General features: G+C 43.8%; 1 protein-coding gene across 7 annotated transcripts in view; it reads right to left on the bottom strand.

Moving 5' to 3' along the window:
* Positions 1-18,184, bottom strand: part of AGAP1 (ArfGAP with GTPase domain, ankyrin repeat and PH domain 1) — a 309,343-nt gene that overhangs the window by 203,594 nt on the left and 87,565 nt on the right. For all 7 annotated transcript variants that reach the window (XM_063400016.1, XM_063400012.1, XM_063400015.1 and 4 more), the window contains exons 2-3: positions 10,660-10,718; positions 6,589-6,676 (exon numbers count right to left, since the gene is read on the bottom strand). In XM_063400016.1, coding sequence (XP_063256086.1) covers positions 6,589-6,676; positions 10,660-10,718 — 147 coding nt within the window. The remainder of the gene's footprint in view (positions 1-6,588; positions 6,677-10,659; positions 10,719-18,184) is intronic.

Here is an 18,184-nt window from a genome sequence, read left to right as displayed (position 1 = left end):
ACCACCAGTCTTTTCCAGTTTTAAATGTTTACAGACCAAAACACCACTTTCCAAACAGAGCTCCTTAGAAAGTCAGCCCTGTGATTTAAAATATACTTTTTTTTTTTTCTGCAGCTCCTTCTAAGTTGGGTTCTCAGGCATTTAATCTTCCAGACAAACCCATCCCAGCTTTCAATCTAACACGAAATTCATCTGCTCAAAATTTCTGCTTGACTTCACAAGCTTCCAACATAATTGCAAAATCTTAACGTGCACTCACAAACCCTAAACAGCTCACAAAGAGAAGCATAAAAATTGCCTCCTATAAGCACTGATGCACACATCTCAGGCCTTTTCAAACATCCCTTTGCTTTTTATACCTAGCTTCTGTAGGTACAGAGAAGCTATATACTTAACTTCTCTAATACCTGTCCTTTCATTACAGTTTTACATCACAAATAGCAACCCTTAAGTTAAAACTGGACTTAGCAGTGATTACACCATAATCTGCCCTCCCTAAAATTGGTACAAACACCTGGTGATAGCCTGCTGTGGCAGCAAAGCAAGGGGTCTGCTGAGAACTCAAAATACTGTAAGTAAAATGCTTTCTGATACAAATTCTCAAAACAACAACAGGTTCAGTGGAAGGGGGAAAAAAAAGCTCACAACAAGAAATCAAATATAAGCTGAACAAGGAACATGTTCAAAGAAAAGTATTAAAATTTGGCTTTGAGACCAAGAGTGAAACTAGTGGGCTGTGATTTAGAAATACATCCAGAAGTAGTATTTGAGAAATAAAGCAAAAGGCAGATCCAGCAGGAGCCACTCCAAGCTGGCTTCAAAAGCAACAGCAGCAGAAAATAGGGAGCACTGCAGACTTAACACCATGGAATCCCTGAACTGTTTAGGCTGGAGAAGCCCTCTTGCATCTCCAAGTCTGACCCCTAACCCAGCACTGCCAGGGCCACCACTAACCCCTGTCCCCAAGTGTCACATCTACATGTTTTTTTGGAACACTTCCAGGGACAGTGATTGGTTCCACCACTGCCCTGAACAGCCTGTTCCAATGCTTGACAAGCCTTTTGGTGAAAAAAATTTCCTTAATATCCAGCCTAAACCTCCCATGGCACAACCTGAGGTCATTTCTTCTTGTAGTATCACTCACTACTCGGGAGAAGTCACTTTTATTCCTGTTAAGAGCCTGAAGTTATAAATCTGCTTTACAGTTTTCCCTGAGACACAACCTTCAGAGGAGCCTGTTATGAGAAGGACACAAATGCTACAGACATTATTTCCCAAAAGTCTCTGGGCATTCAAGGTGCAAGGTGGTAAAGAGAACACATTAAAGACCCTCGAGGTACACAACCTAGAAGGGAAGCCCTTTCTGGCAATCTGCTTCCTCAGCATCTCGTAAAGAGCAAATACTTGAGTTTTTCCTTTAATTAACAGAGCTCCTTATTTGTGTGACACTTTAAACAGTCCCCAACCCGACAGCTGGAACAGGGTTTTTCAAAGGGCTCTCTAACCCACACAGGCAGTCCCGGGAGGGCGGGGAGAGGGAAGGGCTCCAGAGGGAAGAGGGCAGAATACATAAACACCCTTCTTTATGCTGAGCCTGAAAGGCTCCAAAAGCCCAAGAGAACCTGCTGCAGCAGCGCTTTAAAAGGATCAAAAAAGAGACAAGTGTTGTTTTATATCTGGGTGTCAGCGTGAAATGCCAAATAAAAATAATCAGTCGGTACTATTACAGCAAAGAGGCAGACAAAGAACTGAAAAGAGGTAATTTGGAAACACATGTCCCAAGTCATCACTGTCTTCTGAACACGAGACAGCGTCTGCCTGTGGCTTTACAGGCCAAAAAAACCTTTATCTGCCCCAAAGTGCTGAGGGGGCTTGTGAAAACCGCACCAGGATTTGAAACCAACACAGAAAATTTCAGCTTCCTTGGGTTTTGCAGCCCAAGAACCACAAAATGAGACTTTAAGGTTAATGTGGCTTTTTTGAACTCACGTTGGGATTCTTGCAAAACCTCCCTCTGTAAGCTCTGGGTAAATTCTTGCATGGATAATGGTGATTTTCTGGAATTCAAAAAAATTCTGAACAAAAAGACATGAATGTTCCCAAGGAAAGCACCCAAGTACATCCTCACAGGACACACTGCTCTGCTCTTCATTTCCATTTCAGGCAGCTGCTCGCCGAGAACAGAGCACACAGATTAGTCTGGGACACATCCTCCTTTTATTCATCAAAGATCAAATTGAGGTGTTTAGTAAATAAGGCCTTCCTACGTATTTGAAAAATATTAACTAGATAAAAATAGCAAGTGGCTTCTCTAAAGAGAGTGGCAGCCTCAGGAACCTAATTGTTCACAGCAGGCAGAGCATGTGGAGAAGGAGACAAGAACCTCAGTGCTGCAGAGGGGCAGAATTGTCCAGTTCTGCTGCAGCTCCCAAGTTCAACCCAAAACACAAACTGTGACCCCACCCCAATGTTAAATCTCTCAGCACAACCAGCTGCAAGCAAAGAAGGATCCCAGAGTGGTTCAGGTTGGAAGGGCCTTTAAAGCCCATCCCATTCCACCCCCTTCCATTATCCCAGGCTGCTCCAAGCCTGGCCTTGAACACCTCCAGGGATGGGGAGTCTTTTTTTATCCCTTTGCTTTTTTTCCCAGGGGCACCAGGTCCACGTTCTTGGATTCAGCCCAGGATCAGACCTGAACGAAGATACCTGGAAGGTCATCCCAGTTCACAGATTATGTCTGAACTTTCTGCATACATATTGTGTAAGGGTCTGTGACCAGGAGAAAATCTCTTAAGAGGATGTGAACAAAAGCAGCTGAAATTTTAAAGCACTCTTCCTCAATCCTCCTTGCATAATTACCCTTTGCTGAGGAAGCATCAGCCAGAAATAGTTACTTGAGATAAACTGTAAAACAGACACCCATCCCTCAAGATGTAATTTCTACACAGAATCAGGATCCTTGAAGCTGGAAAAGGCTTGAAGGTCATCAATGCACATTTTTGTTACAGGCTGACAACTTATTTTCATGCTCCTTTCATGATATGCTTCAAGGGGAAGGCTGAGGGTGACTCTTCATTTAGTATTTTAATATTAAACCCGACCATTAGTGCCATTCAAGTGATACACTGCTCACTGTGCTACTGAAAAAAGTTATGTGGTGAAGGCTGCAATAGTATAAAAATATTTTTAGGTCAAACTTGAAAGAGTAAATGATCACAGCTTTATGAAAAAAAAAACTTTAAAGGCTTTATTCTGTACCTTCTACTGGGGAAAAATTTTATTTTTATTATAAGTTCCTCCACAAAGAGAGATGAAACCACCACTGACTGCAACAGCTACTTGCTGCCTCAAGAGGGGATAGTGGATGGCTTTTGCACTTTTTAAAACACTAAAAATAATTATTCCACCTGAAATGAATGAGTAACTCTTAAATATATCCCAAAGTACGTAGAGAAAAACCCTCCTTTTTTGTCATCCCAGCTGAGACACCCTGAACCCAAATTTGTTTGGTTTTTTTTTGTTTTATTAGAATCACTGGAAAACAAAGCACTGAAATAATCATGACATGATTTAAAATATTCACAGACATGCCAGAGATGTGGAAAAGCCTTTAAGTCATGTTTCACACCTCCATGGCTTTTTGGAAACAAAACCCAAACAAGTAACAGAATCCTCCAGACACTCACTCCTGTAAACTTCACTTCACCTTGGTCTGCAAAGAATCCAGGCTCAAATTCCACACACACCACACATTTCCCTTTGCTCCTACAGGCAGAATTAAATTTTAGATGGGGGGAAAAGCCACAACATTTCCCACACTGTACTTGTTGTTTCAGCAAGTAAAGCACCCAGCAGGAGTAGTTTTCCTTCCAATCATTCAGAAGGTCCTTGGACGATCACAAATCCCTAGGATTCCTTATTTCCCATCATTTCCTTCTTGTATTCTCACAGAAAAAAAACCTGAAAGTCCCAGACTACTGAAATTCTCCACTTACAACAGGGTAACACATTGCTGCTCTTCTTACATCTGATTTAAAATGTGTCATTCAGCAGCACAGCTGAGTGCATGTTAAATATGCAAAGGAAGAGTCTCAAGGCTGTTTTATTTCCTAATAAAAACTTAATCTTTGAGAAAACGAAGGTTTGCAAGTTACAAACACATGAGGGACTGAAAAGTTCTGAACAGGAATAAAAACTGGGGCAGGCAGTGAGAGAGAACTCCACTGTGAAGCGTAGGATTCCTCCTCGTGGTGGGGAGGTGGTGCTGGGCAGCAAGAGGAATCTCTCACTCAGAGAGCTGAAGGGAACTTGAAACCATCTTTACATAGTTAAAATTCATTTACCCGAATGCTGAAGCCTTCAAGGCCTACAGGAGATGTGGCACTTGTCTCATGCAGGGCAGGTTTCATGGTAATTGTAGCAATTTAGAAGGCAAAGGCGAGCAGGAATAGCAGTCCCTGGCCCTAATCACCACTTTCACGTGAAGCAAATATCCATCACTTCACCCATTAGGCACTGATTTTATGATGCCTAATAAATTTAGCTGTGAGGAAACCATTCCAAGCCAGTAAATTTGGGTTTTTCTTAACTGATTAAGCAGCTGACACCTTAACATCCGATATACATCCTCTTCTTTATCCAATTTAACAACCTGGCACATTTACAGTCCCTCAGAAAAGGAAGAGGGGAGGATCCACAAGGGTCTCCAACACGAAGGATTTCACTTTCTTTTTCTAGGGACTTGTTTGAAGGACTTGAAAGTGCTCAAGACCAGGTTGGAGGGGCTTGGAGCAACCTGGCATAGTGAAAGTGTCCCTGCCATTGCACGGGATGGAACAGGGTGAGATTTAAAGGCCCTCCTAACCCAAACCACGCTGTGGTTCTGTGATTCTCTGACAGAGAAGTAAAACACTACCACATCACCACTACAGATGTTTACTGAGGGTAATTTAGATGGGTTGAGTTTCCTTTAATGCTGACTTGATTGGAAACCTTGACCTTATCCCTCACAAGGCGAATCAGAGCGCTTAATTATTCCAGTTTTCCTCCTGTTAATGAAATGCAACAGGGTCATTAGTGAGGCTTGTCAGCCACACTTATGTGCAGAGAAATGATTTGACACTGCTTTTGTCATCTAATCCTTTCAGGAAAAACAGTCACAACGTCACTCGAGCACTGTAAATAAAAATCCTTCAAGACAAAGAGGACAGATGGCAACACTCCCAAGGAATATCACCTCAAATATTCATCCTTTAGGACAAGAGGAGGGTTAGCCCTGTCAACAGTCAGTAGATTTGAGTCTTCCAAGGAAAAAAAAAATCCTCTGTTCTTGAAGTGAGGGAAGAGATCTGTCAAGCCAGTGATTTTTGCAGAAGATTTGCTGTACTCAGTGACACTACACCCTCCACCAGCATTTCTCACTACCAGCATCCAGAAGTGTGATCCACACACACTTCTGTGCAGAGCCTCAATTGCTATCATCAATTATTACTGCCAGTTCTAGCTACAAACCAGCAAAAACATTTAGGGCAAACTTACAAACTGCAAGACCCCAGTGTCAGTGCAATTCCACAGGAAAAGCCTTGTCCATCCCTCCCTTCCCCTCTCCTCCCATTTTAACTACAATTCCAGGCTGTTAAAATGTCAACTACCAAGCTAAACCAGCTTCCTGTGGTAAGAGTTAATTAGAAACAAATGTTATCAGAGATGCATGAAACTACAAACTACTGCTCAAGAGACAACTACAGCAAGAGACAAAAACAGTGAGATGCACTAAAGACTTGAAATCAAAAGGAAACAACTCAAAATGATACACAAAACAAAGGGAAAAAAACGCTCTAGTACAGAAACCACCATCTGTCCCTTCAAAACGAGAGCTGCCATGAAGACAATGTATAGTTACCTGCATCCATATCTGCAAAGAAGGGAACAGCCAGTAAGGAAAAGAAGGAACCAGAAATTCAGTGTCTCAGAGTTGGATTTAAAAGTTCATAAGGAGAACAGATAAAGAAAAATAATCAAAAAAGTATTTACTGTAAGATAAACCTTGATAAGGTACTGTGATATTTTTGATTTCAAGCTATAAACTTGGATTAATGTTAAACACAACAGTGTACAAATTAATTTTCTATGCTATAAGAACATTCTACAAAAAAGACCAAATATTTAATATATTAAACAATAAGCAGGTTACACCTTTAAGTTTACACTGATAAAGATTTTTTATTCTCCCAACACCCTGATTGTACAGAAATCCACCACTACAGACAGTAACTGTGTCTTTCAACAGCCCAAGTGAAAGCAGCAGCACTACTGAGAGCAGTCAGCTCCTCTCCATCAGGACTAATTCCCATATGGACACACACTGGGGGCCAAAGTATTGAAAGGATGCTAAGCAGTTATGGAAAATCTACAATTATACTCATCATACATACTTAGCTCGGGCTGGAGAATGTTCAAGCAAAAATCCCCATGAATTTTGAAGTAGCACACGGGATTTTTTTGCTAATTCATTTCTGCGTGATCAAAAATGAATAAGGATGTTGTTTGTGGGGGAAAATCAGGAGTGGGGTTTCTGTATGGACGTACCTTCAGGTGACTCCTCCTGGACATAGGTGCCCGTCAGGTACCGGTGCACCAGCGCAGACTTCCCGCTCGCCAGGTTACCCACGATCCCCTGGAAGCAAAAAGAAAAGTAAGGAACAAAAAACTCAACTGCAGCTAATCCCTGTAAAAAGCAGCAAATTCAAGCAAAACCTTCACATGGAAATAACACCCCAAACAACAGACACAGTGCAAAATGTGCCAAGAGATAAAATAAACTGCAGAGTGGTTTGGGGTGGAAAGGACCCTGGGGATCATCTTGTTCTCCACCTTCCACCATCCCAGGGTGCTCCAAGTCCTGTCCAACCTGGCCTTGGACACTTCCAGGGATGGGACAACCTGTGCCAGGGCCTCCCCACCCTCACAGGGAAGTATTTCAGCCCAACCCCACAGGAGTTTTCTTCCTGGAGGTGCTCAAATGCCAAAAGACTTGAGGGTATTTGTGGCTTTAAAGGGGCACGCAGAGCTGAGGACATCACGCTCCCGTGTCTTGGAGGGATGTGATGGAAACTTCTTTCCCCCTTTGAAACAAGCCCAGCCTGCTCTGTTCTCTGCTGTTTACTTGACCCTCACCAGAGGTTCAGAACAGAAGGTCCCTGGAGAGAAGATGAACTCTGCTGCTCTGCCCGAGGTTGCCAAACGGGCCGAGGCAGCAGCAGCAAGCTGCACGTCACTGCACATTCTCTACCCCATCTTCTCAATCCTGACTGGCAAGAAACCCCCTCTTATCCAAAATGGCTTGACAGGACCCAGCCACGTGTGCTGGCACCTTGAACACACCAAATTCCCCCTGCCTTGGGCTGATCCCACAGCGTGGGAGCCCCAGCGAGGGACTCTGGGATGAGTCACGGGAAGAACACGACATCTCTAACACGTGTCCCTTACCCCCAGAACATGAAGCAACCTCTCAAACTAATGACTTTTCCCTCCATTATATGCCTGGGAGCTGCAGTACATTTGTCTACTCCCACTCACACCACAAAACCATTGAGACCTGAGGGAACCCTGTGAGTAAACAGCCTGGTCTTAGCATCTCTTCTCGTCACCAAATCAACACCATCCCCCCCTTCCATACAAATCTTCCCAGTGAGAAGTTCCTTCCCACTTCTTTTTTGCCTACAACAATGTACAAAATCTTTCCTGTTCAGGATTCACCACAATTAAAAATTACTTAATTTAGTGTGTGAAAGCTGAACTGTATTTTTAATGGTCTACACATTTGGCCAAGACCCAGTTTTCCAGTGAAAACTTCACTTACAAGTGATGAGCCTTGTGTGGATGGAAATTAATGTTATTTTCTATTACACTCGTGCCAAAACTGTAACTGCCAGGGACAACAGAAAAACATCAACTTGGGGGTCCAGTCAGAGGCAACATCTCTGGTGGGATGTCTTATTCTATCCAGAGACCACCAATATTTGAAAGACACCAAATGATTCAAGAGCACAAATTTCTATTTTAATTTTTTAAGATATCCCAAAGGTCATACCAGGTTACACCATTTGACAGCACTTCAGGTTCTCTGACACATTGCTACAAAGTAGGAGCAATAAATTCTGCACTGGGAAAACAACAACAAAAAAATCAGACTTCTGCTACAGTTTCTCTCTTCATCAGCATTAATATTTGCTTTAAGGCTGATCTCCCACAGTATGACAAAAATGCCAGCCTGTTTTCACAGCAGTCATATTCCTCTCTCCCCTGTTTTATACACAAACAATCCGAGTCATCTCCATTTATTTATGGATATGTCTGAAATGCACCAAGTTATGACAAGCATGTTAGGGAACAAAAATACCACCCTAACCCAGGAAATTCAGCTACAACTCACTGCTCTTTTCAGTTATGACTTGTGCAACACTGAATCATTTATTTCCATGTGCCAGACATGCTGTAAAGCAAACCCAAGCCACTTTGCCCACTCTTCCTAAAGCCTGTTGGGAAAAATCATAAACTGTCTTGATGGCACTAGGCATTTTAAAGCTGTCCAGGAGAGGAGCCTGACTGCACTCTGCATATTTTTTTTGCAAGAATTTTGGTGATTTTATGCATAAATACCTCATGTTTATTCCAACACCTCCTTATTTAATATTTGAATAAACAGGACCCAGAAACACCAAAGGTACTGGCCTCACCATGCTCTTGACCACAATAAAAGCATCAAAATCCATAAGTGAAATTCAAAAAAATGGATCAGCAGGAACCAGTTATAGAATCCCAGACTGGTTTGGGTTGGAAGGGACCTCAAAGCTCAGCCAGTTACACTGCCTGCATGGGCAGGGACACCTTCCACTATCCCAGGTTGCTCCAAAGCCCCTCCAAGGTGGCCTTCTGAGCACTGGAAGGAAACCAAGCCTCATGTTGTTAAAAAAAGAAGGCCAAGACTGGTGTTCTTTCCTCAAAGGCACGCTGAGAAATACTTCCTTCCTTCATTGCAGCCCTGGGGGCTTTCTCTGCTCTCCCAGAGCCAGTTTCTGTTCCCTTTAAAATTCTGCAGAGCCCAAAGGCTACAACAACAGCCACTCCAGAAACAAATCAAAAATAATTATCAACCAACCACCTCAATTTAAGGACCTCCCAGCCTGTGCAGGAGGACCACCTCTCCCTTTAACACGGCCCTCATGTTCCTCAGCCACCAGGAGCACCCAGGACGAGGCTGCAGCAAGGGAATGACACAGAGGTGACTCACGGCCCCGACCCCTCCCCAAGGGCAGATGTGCAGAAAGGCAGAGCAGATTTCAGCTGGGCTTCCTAATTTACCCTTCCTGTTGGAGCACAAGTTCACAGGCACAGCTGGTGCTGCTGGCTTCCATCATTTGCAGTGCTATAATCAAATTATTATTTTTGTAACAGCAGAAGTTCTGCTTTTACCCTTGGACAGCCATCTCGTGGCACACTGACCACTGCAAATCAATTCTCTGCAGCAGCCCTGCAGCTGAAATCTGTTTTCCTACCCTGCTTCAGACACACAGGGGCCAGACACCCAAGGTAAGCACTCATGTGATATCACAAGAGAAAAAAAATGTACCCTGAGACCATCACCTGGTGCTTGGTGATCGTTTGTGTTCTGAATTACAACATGGAGTACCCGCAGCTCTGGTCCCACCTGCAATTCCCAATTCTCTTGGTGGGTGCTGTGAATTAGCAGGGCTCAGAGAAGAGGAAGGGATGTGCAAGGAAACCCAGGACAAGCCAGCTAAGAGTGCTGGACTCCTATCCCACCAACACCTTCCAGTCCTGAATTCCTGCTTTTTCATTGTGTGAGGTATTTGGGGTCTTCCAAATGACACCAATCTGTTTAACAAAACCTGGTGACCCTTCCTGTATGAGGGAATTACATCCACTGACTGCCAGATTTTTCTTGTAGTCACCTTGAGCACTGCTAAAATCAAAACAGCCACAGAACTGTAGCTGTGAGGGCATTAAAATGCCTCTCTAAGTGCATTTATCCTGTCAAGTGTGGCCTTGCAGATTCTCTCACCTCTATAAAACACTATTATTAATACAGATTTAGGAAATGTTTCAATTCCTTAAAGAAAGGAAGAATAGATATTTGGTCCTTTAAGACCAAATTATTTTGGGGAGATATGGGGGACTCATGTCAGCTGCTAACTTCCACTGCCTTCATAAGACTTCCCTGCTGAGAACTTCCCCCTCGGAAGCTGCTTCTCAGAGCAGGACAAATTCAAACTGCAATAAAATACTGAGAGGTCTTTGAAGTGCAATTAAAATAAATATTGAATATACATCATCTTCATAAAGATAGCCTCAACCCTGGAAGTGTCCAAGGCCAGGCTGGACGGGGCTTGGAGCAACCTGGGACAGTGGGAAGTGTCTCTGCCCATGGGAAGGGGTGGAATGAGATGGGCTTTGAGGTCCCTCCCAATCTAAACCCTTCTGTGAGTCTATAATAGGTACGTAGAGGAAAAATTCTTTACTTATTAAAACTGCTTTCCACATTTTTTCCCAACAGTAGCTGAAATGAAGCGTGGAAGATCCCACTTGTGTGTGACATTTCCAGGATGTTTTCCAAGACAGAAGCAAATATGAACTCACCACTTTCAGCTCCGGTACAGATCGGCTCAGTGTCCATTCCTGGCTATTTACAAAGGCATCTGTGGAAGAGGAAAACATTCCCAACATCAGGATAATGACATTTAATGCTCTGCTGCACACAATTTCATGCCACGGCTTCGGGAATGCGGGACCAAAGGCCACGCCTGATTCTTGGGAGGCTGACAGTCCAACATGACAAAAACCAGGGGTTTGGAGAAATGATATCAAAAATTCCAGAAATTCCCATTCTGCACGGATCTGCTCTCAGCAGCAAGTGCTCCCACATCATCAGCAAGCTCAGACTAACTCCAGGCCCCCAGAGTTGTGCAAAGGCTCTTCCAGTGTGTATCTGGTTAAACCATTTCCTATCCACAACGCATCCCTTCCCTGCTGGAAAAGCCTTGGATTTGTCTCATTACATGTCACCCACTGCAGCTGACACCATCTGCAGTAACTTCTCCACCCAGGTAAATAAGAAAATTTGCTGCTTCTAAAACGTGTTATTTTCTACTGCACATCACATTTAATGTCAGCAACTGCAGCAACCAGAGTGAGTGGGAACATCCCTGCTCAGGCAGGGGAAAATCTCTCTTCATTCCTCCAACACACTGTGTTTTTTCAGTAGCATAATCTAGGCAGAAATAAACCACAAGCCATTTACTACAAAATTAATTTAAAACTACTTGGGGCAGGGGGTGATTTCTTGAAGAAAGGCAAGTTTATCACTGCTCCCAACAGAAATTAAATTCTTTGGGTTGCACCTGGCTCCAGTCTCACTGATAATTCCACACCAAAGACAGAAACAAGGCTCTATTTTTCTGCATTTAAAAGCTTTCACAATTTTGTTCCTTCCATAAGGTCTGGTCAGCTGTAAGCAAACAGACAGTGATGTTTCTGTTACAAATCCAGTGTGGATGTTGATTTACCCCTCCAGAACCACACAAACCAGCTGAATGCCTGTGCTGCACAGGCTCCTGCTGAGCAGACCAGCTCCAGCCCCCCAGGAATGAAGCGGCACCGAGATTCCCGGAGTTCCCATCAATTCCTGTGCCACAGCAATAGCAGCTGCACGCTTACACCTGACCACGCTGTTTTCAAGGAAGACACTTAAGGTCCTGCAAGCCACTGCTTCCGCTCCAATACACCCACCAGCAGGAGAAGGCTGTTTCATTGGATTTTTTGATCTGGAGAGTAAAGAAATTTGAGACAATTTCCTACTCCACATGCGACCCTTGCTAACTTCAGAAACCATCCAAGCTTCCCCAGCACCCACCTAGAAACAATCACAAAGCAAACATGTATTTTCCAGTGTATCTATTAAATACATGGCTTTTGCCTCAATATCCCCAAAAGACATATTAGCTGGGAATTAGGAAACCTTCTCCAGTTTTAAGTAACACATCCCTTTGTATTTCAGCCATGAATAAATCCTGTGTGTGTCTATATGAAAACACATGGAAAATAATCAGTATTTCGGTACAGGTAAGAGCTGCCTCCCACACACTCACTGGCAGGAGAAGGAAAACCAAAGGCTCAGAGTGAAATGCTCTGAAGACTTGGGTTAACCTTTGGCATTCCAGGTGCAAGACACGACACTGTGGTCATACAGCTCCTGTTCCATGAAGTCCCACTGGATCAAAACCCCCAGGAAGACCTTTCTGTACCACACCCAGGTGACAATAACTTGAGATGGAGACAAAACAAGCAGCAATTCCCATTTGGGAACACTGCATGCAAGAGCTGCTCATGATTAAGGCATTCCAAAGGGCATCACAGCTCGGTCTAGGATGTTTTCCTACCTTCCTGTGGGAAGGAATGTTTTCCCAGACAGGGAGCAATGGAATGGGGAGCCTTAGATTGGGTATTAGGAAAAAATTCACAGCCCTAACAGGAAACTATCAACTCTCATGGTTTGCTTCAAGCTGCTGTGGATTTGGGAAGGAGCAGCCAAGGCTGGATGAGAGGAGGAGGTTTCAGCTCACCTCCAGACTCTCAGGAGTCGAGGAAAACCATCAGTCTCTGGCAGGTATTATCCCTGACTCGTGGAGGTTTAGGTGTGTGAAACAAACAGGGAGAGCTCCCTATTAATGTCAACAAGCTCCCATAAAGGAGAACCACTGAATTTTATCACCATGGAAGATTAAAAAAAGATGAGTGAGCAAATCACTGCTGCTGACTTGAAGAGGTGCAAAAAAATCTGCCAAGCCAAAGGGCAGCTGCACAAGGGTAACAAGAACATCACAAATCCTGTCGCTTTTCTCTATAATAAAAACCTCAAAATATTATTTTGGAAGACCTGTGCTTTCCAAAAGGACAGGTCAGGGAGGCAATGAAAGCTAAAATTCCAAAAAGGACAAGAGGCCAAAAGACAAAGCAGAAGGTAGGCAGCTCCAGAAAGGAAGGATGACCCAGCCTGAGGACGTGGATTTATTCCTCCTATTTGGTCCTTCCTTCATCAAAATGCACCAAAACCCCACACCAGGACCTTCCACAACTGGATCAGGTGTCAAGGACCCTCCATATGGGCAACAGATGCATTTTAATCCTGATTAGCAATATAAGAAATAAAATAAAATTCTCTTGACAAGGTGTTAGACTTCTTGACAAAGCTACCTTCCCCTTTTTTGCCTCGCCCTTGGTTCCTGCCCCCACACAGGTTTTGAGTGTCCATAATACTTGAGAATAGCTGAAATTCCATTTTATTGGTAAAATACGCCTGTTTAAAAAAAAAAAAACAAAAAACCAAAAACAAACAAAAACAAACAAACAGCAACAAAAACCCCACACCACCAAACACCTTGACCTCAACCTAACTAATTTAAACTAAATTCTCCCACTTCTATTATCCTCAATTTGCTATTCATTTACATAAGGTCTTCCAGTGCCCTTTAAAAAATAAATTCAACTCATGTCTATTAGGAGATCTGTGAGATTCCTTTACACTGGCATGTTTACAAGGAATTACCACAGCTAAACAAAGAGCATGGCATGAAACAGCACCTGGTCTCTCCTCAGCAGTGTGAGGTTTGTATGACATCATTGGGATGGACATGGAAGCACCCTCTACCCAATTCAGTTTCTAGGAATGCCTCAGGAAAGCCGGATTTATTCCAAGATCCACAGAGGTTAAGGTGAAAAGGTCAAATACTCACAGACAGAACATCACAAACAGGCTTGGGGATTATTTTCCTGCATAAAGAAAACTAACTTACAGCTACAGCATGAAACACTGGATCCATGGAATTGGAGCATGTAGAGCCCAAATTGTGCAGGCCACAAAAATCCTGTGCTGAGGCTGCAAACCCCCCCATGTTGATTTAAACATATTGGAAGAGATTTGCATAATAAATAGAACCACATGTATGAAGCTGATCAGCTGGGGTCTTGTTTGCATTACTGCCCAGCTCTGGAATTCCAGTGAACTCAACCTTCACGTCCCACTACAGGCTCCACACATGCAAGGAATTACTTCTGTCAATAATTAATCGCAGTTGCATGTGCTGCTCCTCTCATTTCTGCATCACTGATCAAAAGCTGCAAATATTCATGGTGTCACTCGTGTTGCTTTAAAACGTGCACCAAGAAGATCATTTAAGCTGCATTTCCTTTGCAAAGTTTACTTTGCCACAACAGAAGTCTTCACTTTTTTTTTCCCTCCATTTTCCTGGTTTTATTTCTACCACTACACTAAAGCATGAACTCTAAGAGGTTCCTCGGCTGTTGTAAAAATTCAGTTTAGTAACTCAGCCCCACCCAGAGGAACTTTCTTAATGCCAGTATTACAAATAAGATGTAGACTTTGGTTCCACCACGAGTCCCAGAATGGTTTGGGTTGGAAACAACCTTAAAGCTCATCCATTCCACCCTGGGCAGGGACACTCCCCACTATCCCAGGTTGCTCCAAGCCCTGTCCAAACTTGGACAGTTCCACAGGGATGGGACAACACCTGCTGAGGTGAAATCCTGGGGTTTGAGGCCCCTTTTGCCCAGGTCCATGCACTCCATGGCACAGGACAGCAGCTGATTCCAAGGTCTCACTGTTCAACCACTCCGTGTTTAAAAGCCCTGCTTAGAATTTCCCAACAGAAGAATCTACTTCTTCAAATCTAGGAATGACCACTAAAATCTAAATAAATATTAGCAAAATAATGTTAATGAGAGAACACAGGGTCAGGGCCAATCCCAGCATCCATGACTCAGAAGAGGAGAGGGAAGCCATGAAAAGCAGAAATATTTCCCAGCCATCACAGCAATAACCACAGCACAGGCCTGGCTGTTCAGAGTGCAGCAGTCTGGCTCATCCTATCCTTGAGGTTTCCACACTGGAGACCCTCTCCTAAATTAACTCTATTTACTGCCATGGGCAACAGCAGCAAAGCAGCTAATGGGACCTCTGAAAAAATGGTTTTAACTGGGCCCATTGGATTTACACAACCCTCTCCATCCTTTGGGCCCTTTGGAAAAATCCTCACCGGGCAGTGCAGTTTGTTTGTGTATTAGTTAAGGAGAGCCTGGGCAGCCCCAGTATAAACACAGCACTGGGCAGGGCCAGCACAGCAGCCTGCCCATCACCAACCCTTGATCCACTAACCTTATTTTGCCCCTTTTTTCACCCAAATCTCTCACCCTTGACTATCAAAAAGCTGAGAAGCTCAGAGCTGTCTCTTCCTCTGATCCAGATGGAAACTCAATGGCAACCTGACCAAAAGTAGTGGTGAGGGAAGGGCAGGCAGATATCTCTGCAGGCGACATGAAAGGACTTAAATCTTTCACGATTCTTGGAAAGCTTCTTAGCAATAGCTTCCCTCAGGCAATCCCAACGTTACTTTGCTGTCCTTCTAAATGAGGAAAAGCTGTAAATAAATAAAATATAGAAAAGCCAAGGGATTTCTCTGGAAACTCTCAGCTAAAGAGCCTTTTTGCTAAGAACAGGAGCCCTCAAAAACACGGGAATGAAGTTAAAAGTACCAACAGCCACATCACACGCTGCTCTCCCCTTCAATGATTTCTGCATTTACAAGCAATATTTAGAGTTTCTTCTGCTTTGAAATAAAAACCTGAGACTGAACAGGTACAGAAAATATTCCTACAGGCTCCCACTTGCCCACAAGGATGCAGATAAGGCCACACATCTCTCTCTTGGAGCTGTATCAAAGCAGCACTTTCAGGACGCATTTCCCAAAGCTCGTGTGCTGATTTTCTTAGCAAAGAGGGAAATGTGCAGCTTTTGGGTTGAGACTTGTGATCCTCCTAAAACATGCATTTTTTAGGAGGGGTAATCTCGCAGCACATCCTCTCCAAACCAGCCCCCAGCACTTTCAGTCAAAGCACTGAGTCAGTTCCAACAGAAAATAGCAGAAAACCAACCTGACATGTTGATTTCTAAGCTTTGCATAAAACAGTATTTGGAGGATCGTGTCATGTTTCAAAAGGCTCTTTTTATACATCTTCTGGGGCTCTGACCAACCTGGTCTAATGGGAGTTGTTCCTGCCCATGGCAGGGGGTGGAAATGGTCGGGTTTTAAGGCCCCTTCCAACACAAATCACCCTGGAATTCTATGAATTTTTATATCTGTTGTGTTTGGGTTTTTAAAATCAGTTTTTTATGTGGGTCCTCTCTGCTCATTCGCTCTGTTCCATTACGCCAAACAATAACTACAAAGCAGTAACAAATAAAATCTTTAGAAACCCACCCAGAGCAGTACCAGGATGATTTAAGGTTTTATTTCCTCCCTATTCAGGGTAATAGAATCATGGATTCTATGGCTTTCCACTGTATGCCAGTTAGAAATTACTGCTGCAACCAGCCAGCCCCAAACAGTCCCTTTTTTCCTTCCTGAACTGCAGATGTGTAATTTATAATTCTCAGGCAGTTTAGGCAAAAAGCAGCATTGCAGCTCCCTGCCCTCGTCCGGGTGGGAACTCCAGCCGGGCTCTGGGAATCACATCCCACCCCCGCACAATGCTGTATTTACACTTCACTAACAGCATTAATACACACACTGCAGAAGTCACCAAACTGCCACAGAGCAATTCAATTACAGCCCTAAAACCAGAGGGATTTCACGAGCTGTCAGTTTAGGACTCCTCCCATCCCCTGCCAGCGTTGTCAGGACAGATAAAACCCCACGAGCTCTTCCAGCTCCAGCGTAAATGTTTGATATTGGACAGATTTATCGCTGGCCATACCCAATTCCTAATTATAAACAGGAAAAAGAGGCTGAGCTTAGAGCAGTGAAGGCATCAGGAATCCGAGCCCATGCTCATCAGAGCCTCCCGTATCTCCGACATCTGAAAAACCTTTCCCTGTAACTGAGAACTGTATTAAAGAGATATTTAGGTCAAAGCTGTAATCTCTCTTCCAGCAGCATCTGGCAGCTGCAGCAGCAGCGTTATCCTTTGTGCTGCCATGGAAACAAAAGGAGGACCAGGGATGCAAAGAGCTGCACAAGCTCCGCAGCCAGCGAGCCAGCCTTCCCCAAAATATGCTTCTGGGCTTGGGAACTGGAGAGCACTTGGCTCTCACCACAGCATTCGGGGTTTGTCTTCAATTTTCAATTTGCTGAAATCAAAATATTTCAACAATTTGCTGCTGTTAATATTCCCCCTCTCTCTCACGTCTACAGCTGCTCTGCACAGCTTTCAGGTGGATGCAGAGATGTTACCTCCTGAGGGATAGCCCCATGCTTCCTACAAAAAGAATGACAGATAATATATTCCCAAACCCAATCTCATGCACAAAGTTTTACATCTAACCCCACCAAATTATTTGTTTTGCCCTTAAATATAATGTAGCTGCAACCCTGACTACTCATCCTAACCCTCCCCACCCCGCAAAACAAAACCCTAAAACCAAACAGAGCAAATATTTTGACTGTAGGCTTTTTATAGGAAAAAATAAATTACATGCTTAACAAGATAAAGTTCCCATTCCCTGTATTTTCCCAGTGGGTTGGGTTCTGGAGCTGACACGCACAGCTAGTGTAAGAGAAACTCAAATCCCACAGATGAAACCACAGTTTTCTCCTGAGACAGCTCTGCCGTGGGAGAAGCAGAGAGCACATCAACAAGGGATGTTTGGAGTGAGGACTGTCAGGAATACAACTCCATTCCAATCAAATGCACATTTCCTAACACGTCCCTCACAGAAATGTGGCACTGAAGTCTGGGCCACCCCCTTTTCCAACAGGCAATGACAACCCCACCAAGAGGTTGAAAGGGATATAAAAAGCAGACAAAGAGAAAATGAAAGCATCCCTGTAGTACAACTGCTCCCTGCTCCAATAAAACTGGGAAAGCAAATTATCATCTCTGCAGTGCAGTGGAGTAACATCTTTCTTTTTCAGGCAATAAACAACATTTCCTAAGGGCCAAATCCCCACAGAAAATCAGCTACACAGAACCACAGCAGTAGTGGAATCCAGGAAAACAAAGAAGGCGCTGGAGATGGAATGTTTGGTAAATGCCTTATTTTGTTGGGTCTGCCCAAAAGCAGGGCAGTGCCAGAGGTGAGGTTTGTCTTCTC

The sequence above is a fragment of the Prinia subflava genome, chromosome 6 (assembly GCF_021018805.1).
Source record: "Prinia subflava isolate CZ2003 ecotype Zambia chromosome 6, Cam_Psub_1.2, whole genome shotgun sequence".
NCBI classification, from domain to species: Eukaryota; Metazoa; Chordata; class Aves; order Passeriformes; family Cisticolidae; genus Prinia; species Prinia subflava.
This window is presented reverse-complemented; position numbering and strand designations above follow the sequence as displayed.